This window comes from Oncorhynchus nerka, linkage group LG4 (assembly GCF_034236695.1).
Source record: "Oncorhynchus nerka isolate Pitt River linkage group LG4, Oner_Uvic_2.0, whole genome shotgun sequence".
Classification (NCBI taxonomy): domain Eukaryota; kingdom Metazoa; phylum Chordata; class Actinopteri; order Salmoniformes; family Salmonidae; genus Oncorhynchus; species Oncorhynchus nerka.
The window spans coordinates 50390893-50403329 of NC_088399.1; the positions used below are offsets into that span (position 1 = coordinate 50390893).

Here is a 12437-nt window from a genome sequence, read left to right on the forward strand (position 1 = left end):
TTTTTATGTATTTTACCTCAGATGATCTTGTAGTAAAGTTGCTAGCTAGCACTGCTAGCAGATTATGCTAACTAGCATTTACTGCTAGTGAGGTTGCTAGGTAGCAGGTTAGCATAAACTAGCACTAACTAAATGTCTAAATGACAGGTAGAAACATTCATAACCATAAGGAGGTAACTAGGCCAGATTCCCCCTAGTGTTGGGGGTGAATTTCCCCAACACACCCATCCAACATTTTACTAACGTTACTTTACTCAAAAATGATCTATATTTTTCTCTCTAAACAAGTGGATTATTTATCTTAAGGCTTTCCTACTTGTATATTAATATATACATATATAAATCTAACTTCATTGGAATATAGCTACAACTTTTTCAACGTTTACAATGGTTACATCAGTTTACCACAAAATCGTTTTGTTGAAATACCTCCAAAAGTTGTCATGACACAGCGGTCATTTTTGGTTGAGCAAGAGCAGCTGCAGCCAGGGAAATTGTTGGGAAAATAATTTGGTGACAACTTGTGGTTTTAATGTGAATAACATGGGGGGGGGGGTTACCCCCTAGTACCCTAATAATGGTATCGAGTGAGAATGACTAACAACATCAGTGGGGGCCCTCTGGAGGTCAGGGCCCCTGGGCACATGCCCTGCGTGCCTGGTTGGTACTCAGCCATGAGTACTACAAGTTTAGTTAGCTGGCTCTATTAAACAGCCTGTGTAGTATTTTCTTCCAGATATCTGTGTGTCTTTTCCTCAATTAGTTATTAAAGGACCATAATAACATTGCTACAGTAACTGAGAAAAGTAACGCAGCAATGGGACAGATTATTAGAGTAAGTACCGAAAGGGGACGTGACCTGTGTTCTCATATTGTGCTGGCAAGCAGGCGATAGGCTCTTCTGTTGATCCTCGTCAGCTGCTATCATGAAACCCCACTGTGCCCATGGCTTGGTGTGCAGTCCGGTACAGAACTCCACCGAATAGTTTACGGCGGCGGCCAAGCGATTTTGAATGAGACGGCAGAGACCGTCTAATTTAACTTTGATTAGAATTTCGATGCGCGCTATAATTCGGTAATTCCAAGGGGAAGATCAGCTCTGCATTCCGTGTCACATTACGGCGACTGGGCTGTCTGTCGCCATTAGGGTAGCCCTCCAATGGTAGGCTACTCGATTGACGGTTTTTAATAATATTTTTAGGTAGAAGTGTAGTTTTAGTCTAATGATATCTGCGGTTTACTGATAGGCTTGGCTTCTGCGCTTTCAAGGATACGACAACGACACGTCCGAGGAGCAATTGACTCGTGCGAGTGTTTTTTCTCATCTGTGTCCACGAGCTGAGGAGAAGAAGCCGCAATCATGTTCGAGGCGAGAGGGATTCTTTTTATTCTGCTTGACATAGCCTGTTTAATTATCGGTATGTATCTGGTTGACTTGACTTGCGTATTATGTTGTTACATTGTAATGAGTTAACCTTGTTTCCGTAAAGATGTTTTTGACAATCGCTGTCACGTGCATGCATAGGCTATGGCGTTGGGAGACTGTGGGTTTGAGATTCGATATTAGCCAGACATTCGGACCTTCAAATTCAATAGCTCGTTAACGACTTGAGGTACATACCTCAGGTTAAGCTGTTTACGAAGGCAAAAGTTGTTCAACATTGCACAGGTCTTATTTTTTAATAATCATATGGTAACGGTGTAGGCAGTGTGGCTCACCGTCAATGCAATCAGTTAGGGACCGTCGACAAAGTACATGATCACAATATTGAAATGTCAATAGCTCTTCAACCACATGACTTAGCAACATATTTTCAGTTGTCCATTATTCCTTACAACGAGAGCTGTGTTGCACATCCGTTGGCTTTGTCATAAAATTATTCTATAAAGAAATATAATTTAATTAAAACAATTCTCACAATTCAATACCTCCTTGATCACATGACCAAGGCACTTCAAACCAATTTTGTATTGCTCAATGGAGAGGGGGCCACATTGCACACCCTTTGGTAAAAAAAAAGAAGCACATATACGATTTTATATAAATATTGAAAGTTTAGAATTTCAATAGCTGTTCACCCACGTGACTTAGCAAAGTCATTTCAACTGTCATTTTACATGTAAATGCCAATATTGAATTATTACGCTGTTGCTCTGGATAAGAGCGTCTGCTAAATGACTTAAATGTAATGTAAATGTTGTAGTTGGCTATACATTCAGTAGCATTTTATGCCTTCACAATGTTCATGGCTAGTGCAGAGAGAAGTTTCATACACAGGTCTGTAGAGATGTTAACCTCAAAGTCTAAGCCGTGGGGTAGGGGGGTTCTACTAAGCTAACATATGGAATTGTTTTAAGATAGTCATACCTTGGATCATTAGGCTATCTGATTCAGAATTTTAGGACCTGTTTAAGTATACTTTTTTTTAAATGAAATAATATAGAATTGCCTTCATTACTATAGCGCATAGAAAAAGGTTGAATTGGGCTTGGGCAGTATCCAGATTGTCATACCGACCTTGTGCCATACCAGGATATTTGGTAGTACTGGCACTGAACACAAGGGGCACTATTTTCAAACCCCACAGATCTTCTGTTATCCAAAAGTTAGCATTGCTAACATGTACATTTAAAATCCCATAGAGAATGCTAACTAAATTCTAACGAGCGCATTGCAAGCATTTTATACAGTCTGACTTAAAGTATTTGCAGGACAGACTCCCCAGTTCATAAAGTTATACAAGTAACTAAAAAATGCACCTCATAGTTTGATGCATGCACAAAACAAATATTAGACAGCAAAGCTCTTGATCCATGAGGGGATACTGATCAAGAGCCTTGCTGTTGCCAAGCTAAGCTTGATTTTGGAAGTAACTAACCACTTAGCTAGATTGCTAACTAGCTATTAAATGAGCAAACCAATGCACAACTGCAGAACATTAAGCACAGTTTAGATATAAGATAGCTATACTGAACAAAAATATAAACACAACATGTAAAGTGTTGGTCCCATGTTTCATGAGCTGAAATGGAACATCATAGAAATGTTAAATGTGCACAAACATCTTTTTTCTCTCAAATTTAGTGCAGAAATTTGTTTCTCATCCCTGTTAGTGAGCATTTCTCATTTTCCAAGATAATCCATCCACCTGACAGGTGTGGAATATCAAGAAGCTAATTAAAAAGATTTATCAGTACACAGGTATGGGCAGGCATAAGCCTGTCACCCATTGAGCATGTTTGGGATGATCTGGATTGACAGAGTGTTCCAGTTCCTGCCAATATCCAGCAACTTCGACAGTCATTGAAGTGTGACAACATTCCACAGGCCACAATTGACAACCTGATCAACTCTGCGAAGGAGATATGCTGCGCTGCAATAGGCAAATAAATGGTGGTTACACCAGATACTGACTGGTTTTCTGATCCATGTCCCTAAGCTTTTTTTAAAGGTATCTGTGACCAACAGATGTATATCTGTATTCCCAGTGATGTGAAATCCATAGATAATGGCCTAATGAAATTATTTCAGTTGATTTGCTTTCCTTATATTAACTGTAACTCAGTATAATCTTTGAAGTTGTTGCATGTAGCGTTTTATCTTTTTGTTCAGTGTAGCTTGCAAGCATTTAGTTGTAAATTCCATACTGTAACTAGATCACCTGGTGTGTGCTGCACAACAGTGAGTGAATCACAAGGTTTCGGTGTCTCCTCGTTCTGTGCTTGTAAACAAATACTACATGACTGGGGACTACCGGCAAGCTTCATCATGAACAATTGTGACCGGTGAAATGGAGAACTAACATATTGCACAAATTGAATGCAGGTATTTACTTAAGTAGCTACAAATATTCACATTTATAAAAAATAAAAAACTTAGTTTCAATGATATTGACGGTATTGGAAAAACCATCTCTTGGCTGTATCCAAATACCCCGGTATACAGTATACCTCCCAAGCCTATTTAATTACATATTCATAAATGGGGAAAAAAGACAGTCAAAAAATACATCTTAAGGTTTTGAAGTGTAAGAAAGCTCAGGAAATATCTGTTTTTTTGGACACATTTAACCCTTTTATTTTTGTTGGCACAAAACTACCTCCATACTTCCATTAATTTGTATGGGTTACCTTCAGATGAGTCCCTTGACACCTGTAGGGGTCGTAGAGCAAGACAGAGAACATCATTGTGTTCGTGAGAGTCTCCCTTTCCACAGTGGGGTCATATCGGTGTCTCATGGTCTGACAAACGTCGCTGTAGCTCGGCCACTTTCCACCGCAGATGCGGAAGGACGACAGATTTCTCTAGTCTAAAAAAGGCCCGTTTTATTGCTTCTTCAATCAGAACAACAGTTTTCAGCTGTGCTAACATAATTGCTAAAGTGTTTTCTAATGATCAATTAGCCTTTTGAAATGATAAACTTGGATTAGCTAACACAATGTGCCTTGGGGTTGGGGTTGTTGCTGATAATGGGCCTCTGTACGCCTATGTAGCTATTCCATTCAAATCTGTAGTTTCCTGCTACAATAGTCATTCACAACCTTAACAATGTCTACTGTATTTCTGATACATTTTATGTTATTTTCATGGACAAAAAATGTGCTTTTCTACCAAAAACATGGACATTTCTAAGTGACCCCAAACGTTTGAACGGTTGTGTATGTTGGAATCTTTTTGCGAGAACTAAAGGCTATGCAATTTGCCTTTCTATGTAAGGAATAATATACAATTGAAATGAGAGTGCGTGGTTGAGGAGCTATTGAAACGTAAATATTGTGATCATGCACTTTGTTGACGGTCCCTAACTAGTTACATTGAAGGTGTGCCAGGCTTTCTAAACATTGCGGTGTGATTTATGAATCTCCGGTCCAAATTGGGGGACATAAGACCTGTGCAATGTAAACCTAGTTTCCTTAATAAAGAGCCTAACCTGAGATGGGTAGCTCAAATCGTTCGCGAGCTATTGAAGTTCGAATGTCTGAATTTCTGTCCGATATTGAGTCTCAAGCCAAGGTGGAAGACCAAGGGTGTGGTTATATGTGTTGCCTATTGGTCAAGCGAGGGTGCGGTGCATCTTTCTTCAATAACTTGATTATAAATCATAAACAGCCGAACAAGTATTTTATTTACTGCTGCTGCTGGTTTACAGTAGTTGATTGATGTTGATCAGTTTGTTGCAATGTAATAGACATTGGTAATAAATGTAACTGTTGCGGTCTCGAATGATTGTTGCAATGTAACTCCCTAAAATTTGTAGAACCATGGCGTGAGCATTGCTGTTGTTTAGATTGTATCGAGTTCCAGCCAACACCTCTATCGTGCATCCACACCATTATCTATTCAAAGCTGTCTTCTATTTCAGGCAATATTGAATTGCCATTTATTTGTGATGATTTATCCATTGTTGCCTGGAAACGTATTGTGTTAGGGATTCTCTTAAGAGCTTTATGGATAACCCAACCTGTCTCATCATATACTTATGAATTCTAAAATCATTACCTGGTCAATTTGTGTCAATTCTGCACTCGTGCATTTTGTAATTTAGGCTACTTCTAACAATGCCTGGTTTATGAGATACTAGGCCTAAGTAATATAACATATAAAGTTCTGATAATCTCCTTTTCAGATTATGACTCATCTCAATAGATTTGTGTAGGGGTTTAATCTCATTCTGAATTATGGAAGTCCTGGATGAGTCATAGATAATGTATTCCAAAGTGCAGTGATCTAATTTAATTTCCCTGTGTGCTGAACGTTATCTAAGAGGCCCATGAACCTCAACATGTGAAGTTAATAGGACCGTGACAAATTAAAGCTAAGAGTCTATTTTATTTGGGGGGGGGGGGGAGAATTAAGGCATATACAGTTTTTACCATTTTCCATCCTTAGTTTTAGAAAAATGATTTGCCTTCTGTAAAATGTAAGAAGCATTTCCTTGTGCCTTGTAATTCTGTTACCAAAAACCCACATATCGTAAAGATATTTAAAAATGTCTCTCCCTCATGAGGATGAAAGTTCACAGAAGTAAGTAAGTAAAGGTAGACTTACCAATTAGTTGGTGTTTTACTGATATCACATTTGTTTATGAATTAATAAGTGATTAAAACTCGTAATTCTGTAACAGAATTACAGAAAATGTGTAACGAAATTACTGCAATTGAATTGGCTACAATGGGAACTCATAGTAGTCACAAACCACAGTTGGGTCACCTGCTACTGTCCTCCCTTCCACTGACACTGTTATGTTCAGCTGTTTTCTTTCTGTTGTCTGGTGGTCAAAGCAAGACTGTGAAAACAACAGTCTGGACAATCCTTCCCTCTTACTCCCTCCCTCTCTGCCTCGCTCTCCCTCTCTCTTTCCAGTTAATGTCACCTCTCCCTGCTCTTACTGACAGCTACCATGGCACCACCACCGACCCGCTTTCCATTTACTGTAACAAGCCAAGTCGAATTTAATTTGTCACACGCACCAAATACAACAGGTGTAGACTTTACTGTGAAATGCTTACTTACGATCCTTTTCCCAACAATGCAGAGTTAAAAAGTAAGAAATTAGCACACAAAGGAAATAGTAACATAATCAAATTATATACAAGGAGTACCGGTACCGAGTCAATGTGCAGGGATACGAGGTAATTGAGGTAATATGCACATGTAGATACGGGGTCAAAGTAACTAGGCAATCAGGATAGATAATAAACAGAGTAGCAGCGTATGTGAAGAGTGTGATTGTGAGTGGAGTCGATATGGATTTGTGTGTGTGGTTGGAGGCCAGTGAGTGTGCATAGAACCGGGGCAAGAGAGTCCGTGCAAATCAAAAGGGGATCAATGCAAATAGTCGGGGTAGACATTTGATTAACTGTTCAGCCGTCTTATGGCTTGGGGGTAGAAGCTATTCAGGAGCCTTTTGGTCCCAGATTTGGTGCTCTCTGCTGCCGCTTGCTGTGCGGTAGCAGAGAGAACAGTCTATGGACTTAGGTGACTGGAGTCTTGGCCATCCAGGACCTGGTATAGAGTTCCTGGATGGCAGGGAGCTCGGCCACAGTGATGTACTGGGCCGTACGCACTACCCTCTGTAGCGCCTACGGTCAGATGCCAAGCAGTTGCCATACTAAGCGGTGATGCAGCCAGTCAAGATGCTCTCAGTGGTGCAGCTGTAGAACAGTGAGGATCTTACAGCCCATGACAAATCTTTTCAGCATCCTGAGCAGTAAAATCCTGAGATTTTAGCATGGAAATCTTGGTGGGGCAAAAATCAAGTGGAATGCATGCCAGGGAAGCCTCTAAACAATACATTAATTGCACTATAACGGTGACAAACAGTGCCCACATAAAGTTGTCCCAACATCTTACCACTGCTACACCTGGCTTTCAGCAGAGCCTTGTCTGGCAGCGAAACAGTTAATTCAGCCTCATTTACTGCGTTAAAAAAAAACAGCTTATATAGCTGACTTGCTTAAACACATTTCTAATGACAATTGAGATGTACAAACTATGGCATAAGGGGACGACAAGCGGATAAGAGGCAATCCCTAATTTTGATGAAGACATTAACGAGCGAGCTAGGACGGACGTAGTCAATATAACTATTTTTTCAGCACTTTTGAAATGTACAGCGACAGAATTCAGAACATGGGCCGTTCTTACAGTGCTCTCCCTGTACACCAAGTTAGAAGTGTAGGATAAATAAAGGGGGCATATAAGCAGACAATCAATATTTGATTATTATGTTTCTCTCGAACAGGTTATAGGCTACAGCAGAACAGTAGGTGAAATTAAGAGGAGTAAATAAACCAAATTATTAGGGTGAGGCACATGGGCTACTAACATCTTACTACACAACATACACTTATGTATACTGTAGATAAGAAAGTAATACTATCTCCCTGGCATATGAATCAGCATACAATACAGTTTTCGACTCACATTGTTGTGCTCGGCTCACTTGAACAGGAAGGTGGTGCGGCGGTCCTCCGAGTTAAGTTGTTTTGAGCGTAGCACAAATCATGCTTTATTGACAGCATGGCCAATATTGAATGTTTATCATTTAAAACTTAATCCCAGATTTGGGACCACACAGCCACTGTCACTGATTCCTTCCAAACCAGTTGTTGAATTTGCTATTTCCAACTGGTGTAATGTTTGTTCAATGGCCGATGAGCACCGATGCGTTTTTATCTATAATTTCTCTTCATATGAAAAGGATTTGCCAGTAGATTGTCGACTTGATTTATGATGATGACTGCTAGCTAAGATTGGACTGATCATGTCAACATAATACTTTCACAATCAAAGCTACTGTGGGGCAGCAGGTAGCCTAGTGAGCGTTGGGACAGTAAACGAGAGGTTGCTGGATCGAATCCCCGGGCCGACAAGGTAAAATTCTGTCGTTCTGCCCAAGCAAGGTAGTTAACCCACTGTTCCCCGGGCGCCAAAGACGTGAATGTCGATTTAAGGCAGCCCCCCGCACCTCTCTGATACAGAGGGGTTGGGTTAAATGTGGAAGACTTTTTCAGTTGTACAACTGACTAGGTATCCCCTTTTTCCTCCTAAATAAAACATGATTTGATGTCATTTTATCTGTGGCCAATGACCTTGAGCCTTCTTGGATGGGCACTTCTATGGCAGCAGAATTTTCAATGTTTCTTCTTACACTTGGCAGTGATGTAAAGTCCCCATGAGTGACAGAACACTGAGCCAATCATGATGCAAAACTGTATTTTCTGCTGCCTTGCCCCACCACCACAGAAGGCTCTGAGCTAGGCTGAAACACCTGCATTTTGGAGCTGTTACAAACATGGTCTCTTTTTTGTTTTGTTGAGTATGTGGCTTTATTAACTCAATGATAAAAATGATATATATATATATATATCATTTGTTACTTTGTTTGCAAACTGATATGTGACACGTATTAATGCCAAAATAACATGCAAAAAAGGCAAGCTCCCCAAAAATATATATAATTTGCAAAAATGTGGGGCTCAAAACAGGTGGGGCTCTGAATGACGGGTCGTCACTGCTCCTGAGGGGGAAGAGGCATTTTCATGCCCTCTTCACGACTGTGTTGTTGATGTGGACTCTGAGGAACTTGAAGCGTTCGACCTGCTCCACTACAGCCCTATCGACGTGAACAGGGGCGGCTCGGCCCTGCGTTTCCTGTAGTGCACGATCAGCTCCTTCGTCTTGCTGATGTTGAGAGGTTGTTAAATAAACCATTGCCAGGTCTCTGACCTCCCTATAGGTTGTCTTATCGTCGTCGGTGATCGTGTCTCCGGCATACTTAATGACGGCGTTGGAGTCGTGCGCGACCAAGCAGTCTTGGGTGAAGGAGGGGACTAAATGATTCCATATGTGGTTACTACATGATTCCATGTGTTATTTCATAGTTTTGATGTCGTCACTATTATTCTACAATGTAGAAAATAGTAAAAAGAAACACCCTGGAATGAGTAGGTGTGTCCAAACGTTTAACTGGTACTGTACATGGACACAATAAATACAACAGAGTAACTCTACATGTAATAACATGAATATAAACAGAGCAAATGAATGGAATACAGTATTGACGGCAATAGCACAATATTGATAGTGATAAATAGAACAAAGGACTGTATGAATATAAACAAACATGTAATAACATGCAGTGCAGGACCAGCTAGATGTCCTTAGCCAATCAGAGGGTGCATGGTCAGTTCAGAGTGTGGGGCAAGCAGGCACCAGCTGATTGGCTGAGACCCATGGGCTGTGCGCTGATCGATATCTCACAATGAGGAGAGGTGGACTCTGCAGAGCCAGCCAAACGTAAACCGATGTGCACATAAACAACGTGAAATAGTGTCTACAATGAGTGTTTTTATTCACTTTGATTAGCAGATGGTGCCGTAGGAGCTCTGTTAAGGACCCTCGTCCAACTACGTCAGCATTTGCAAATGGCTGATTTATAGAATTTGTTAAATGGACGTCCAGCTGGTGTTGTTAGCAATAGCATAGGGCTAAGTATGTCAGGTTATCTGATGGTTGAAAAGGCTTGTTCCATCGCGTGCCACTATGTCCAAGATTTTATTTGGTAGATGAGGATTTAGAGACTCAACGATTCAAACTGTTTCTAATATTCACAAGTATGGCCCCTCAATCACCAATGTCATAGATTTGTGACTACGGATAACTTCATAGCTGTCTCTTGAAATTGTGGTCTATCGGTAAATCCTAGGGATGTGTGTGTTTTGTCAGGCTTGCTCACATAACTAAACCCATATGGTTGGTTTTAAGTTACTCTGCCGGTCGCAAGAAACCTTCATGTACATATCATGGCAGCCTGTGTGTGGTGCTTTTACCTCTGCACTTTCACAGACAACCAAGTAACCTAAACATATTAAGGTGTTGTAACAGCCTATTTCAATGTTTGTGACTTGACTTTTCAATGTGACCACACTCTTTAACTACACTCTTTCCCTGGGCCCAGAAGATTCCTAGCGTAGTACTAATGGAGTGTATTGGTGCATGGATATCTCTGCACTGAAGCTTAACCATGACCACAGTCCTCCCTTGTCCTCTTTGAAGAGAGGAGGCCAAGACAGGATCAGATTATGATCGAGAGAGGGAGGGAAGGGAGTCCTGGGATGTTGTTGTGGCCTGCTGTGTTTTACACACCCACAGGCGCTCTCAGCTGTCACTGCCACTCAATTTAACGGGGTGGCACAGCTGACAATGAGAAATGAAAAACCCAGATATAGTTACCAGACAGGAAAGAGAGAGCAGCTTGGAAGGTTTGGTTGTGGCTGGCTACTAGGCTATAGGTAGCAGGGTTGGGGTCAATTTCATTTTCAATTCAAGTCAAAAACTCCTCAAAACAATGTAAATTCACTTCCTAATTGACAGAGTAGTAAACTGAATTGACCCCAACCCTGTTGGACGTGTACTCTGAACATGCACTGACTAGCTGGCAAGTGTTTTCACTAACATTTTCAGCCTGTCCCTGACCCGGTCTGTAATACCAACTTGTTTCAAGCAGACTACCATAGGTAGTGCCCAAGAACGCCAAGGTAACCTGCCGAAATTACCATTGCCCCGTAGCACTCGCAAATATAGCCATGAAATACTTTGAAAGGTTGGTTACATCAACACCATCATCCCAGCCACCCTGGACCCACTCTAATTCAAATCCCGCTCCAACAGATCCACAGATGAAAAAAATCTCTATTGCACTCCACACTGCCCTCACCCACGTAGACAAAAGGCATACCGACGTAAAAATGCTGTTCATTGACTACAGCTCAGTGTTCAACACCATAGTGCCCTCCAAGCTCAGGACCCTGGGACTGGACACCTCCCTCTGCAACTGGATCATGGACTTCATGACAGGCCACGCCTAGTGAGGGTAGGCAACAACACATCCGCTATGCTGACCATCAACACGGGGGCCCCACAGGAGTGTTTGCTTAGGCCCCTCCTGTAGTCGGTTTACCCACGACTGTGTGGCCTCCCACGAATCCAAAACCATCAGGTTTGCTGACGACATGACGGTGGTAGGACTGATCACCGACGATGATGAGAGAGCCTATACGGAGGAGGTCAGAGACCTGGCAGTGTGGTGCCAGAACAACAACCTCTCCCTCAATGTCAGCAAGACAAAAGAGCTGATCGTGGACTACAGGAAAGGGAAGGGCGGCTCCCTGCCATCTATACTAGGCAGTTTCTAGAGCAAGGCCCCCCAAATAACTGACTCCAGCCACCTAAGCCAAAGACTGTTCTCTCTGCTACCACACGGCAAGCGGTACCAGGGCACCAAGTTTGGAACCAACAGGACCCTGAACAGCTTCTTCCCCCAAGGCATAAGACTGCTAAACAAAGCTGCTAAATAGCTAATCAAATGGCTACTCAGACTTTATTGACCCTTTCTTTTACTAACTCAATACGCACACGCTGGACTCTACCCACACACATACGTAGGTGTCCGCATGCTTCCCAGCTGAAACAGTTCGGAAAATGGCGTATATTTATTATTATGTTTTTTCTTTTTTTGGCATTGTTTTTTTTCCGGCTGTTCGGGCACAATTTGTTTTCTAGAAGCAAGCCGAAGTCAGTAGCCGAAGTCTACGCCCCCTCAGTGATTGGTCAACAGTAGAGATTCTTCGATGAATTGCCTGTTGTCATTCAACAAGAGACTACTCGTTCTCATGCACATTCTTTCACTTGAGAAATACTGCACCAAACATCCTAGTCAGATGCAAAATTGCGCAACTAAGATCTCTACAACAACAAAAACGCTAAACATTAAATGACAGCTTTCTTGAGTTATCTTCGATTAATCCGGATTATTTTTATACTGGCTACTGTGTTTAAAAATGGACGAACAGTACTATTGCTACTTTTTTCAGGCGAAGGTCTTTTTAAGGGAGTATGGGAGCACACTCATTCGGTTTGGCTAGCCAAGTTT

The 12437-nt window shown here is 41.5% G+C and overlaps 1 protein-coding gene across 1 annotated transcript in view; it reads left to right on the top strand.

Annotated features, from left to right (window-relative positions):
* The first annotated feature begins 906 nt into the window (after nucleotides 1–906).
* The window catches only part of LOC115127098 (phospholipid phosphatase 1-like), a 35964-nt gene continuing 24433 nt past the window's right edge, over nucleotides 907–12437 (top strand). The window contains exon 1 of the mRNA XM_029656744.2: nucleotides 907–1418. Within this exon, the coding sequence (XP_029512604.1) occupies nucleotides 1361–1418 (58 nt within the window). The 5' untranslated portion in view covers nucleotides 907–1360. The remainder of the gene's footprint in view (nucleotides 1419–12437) is intronic.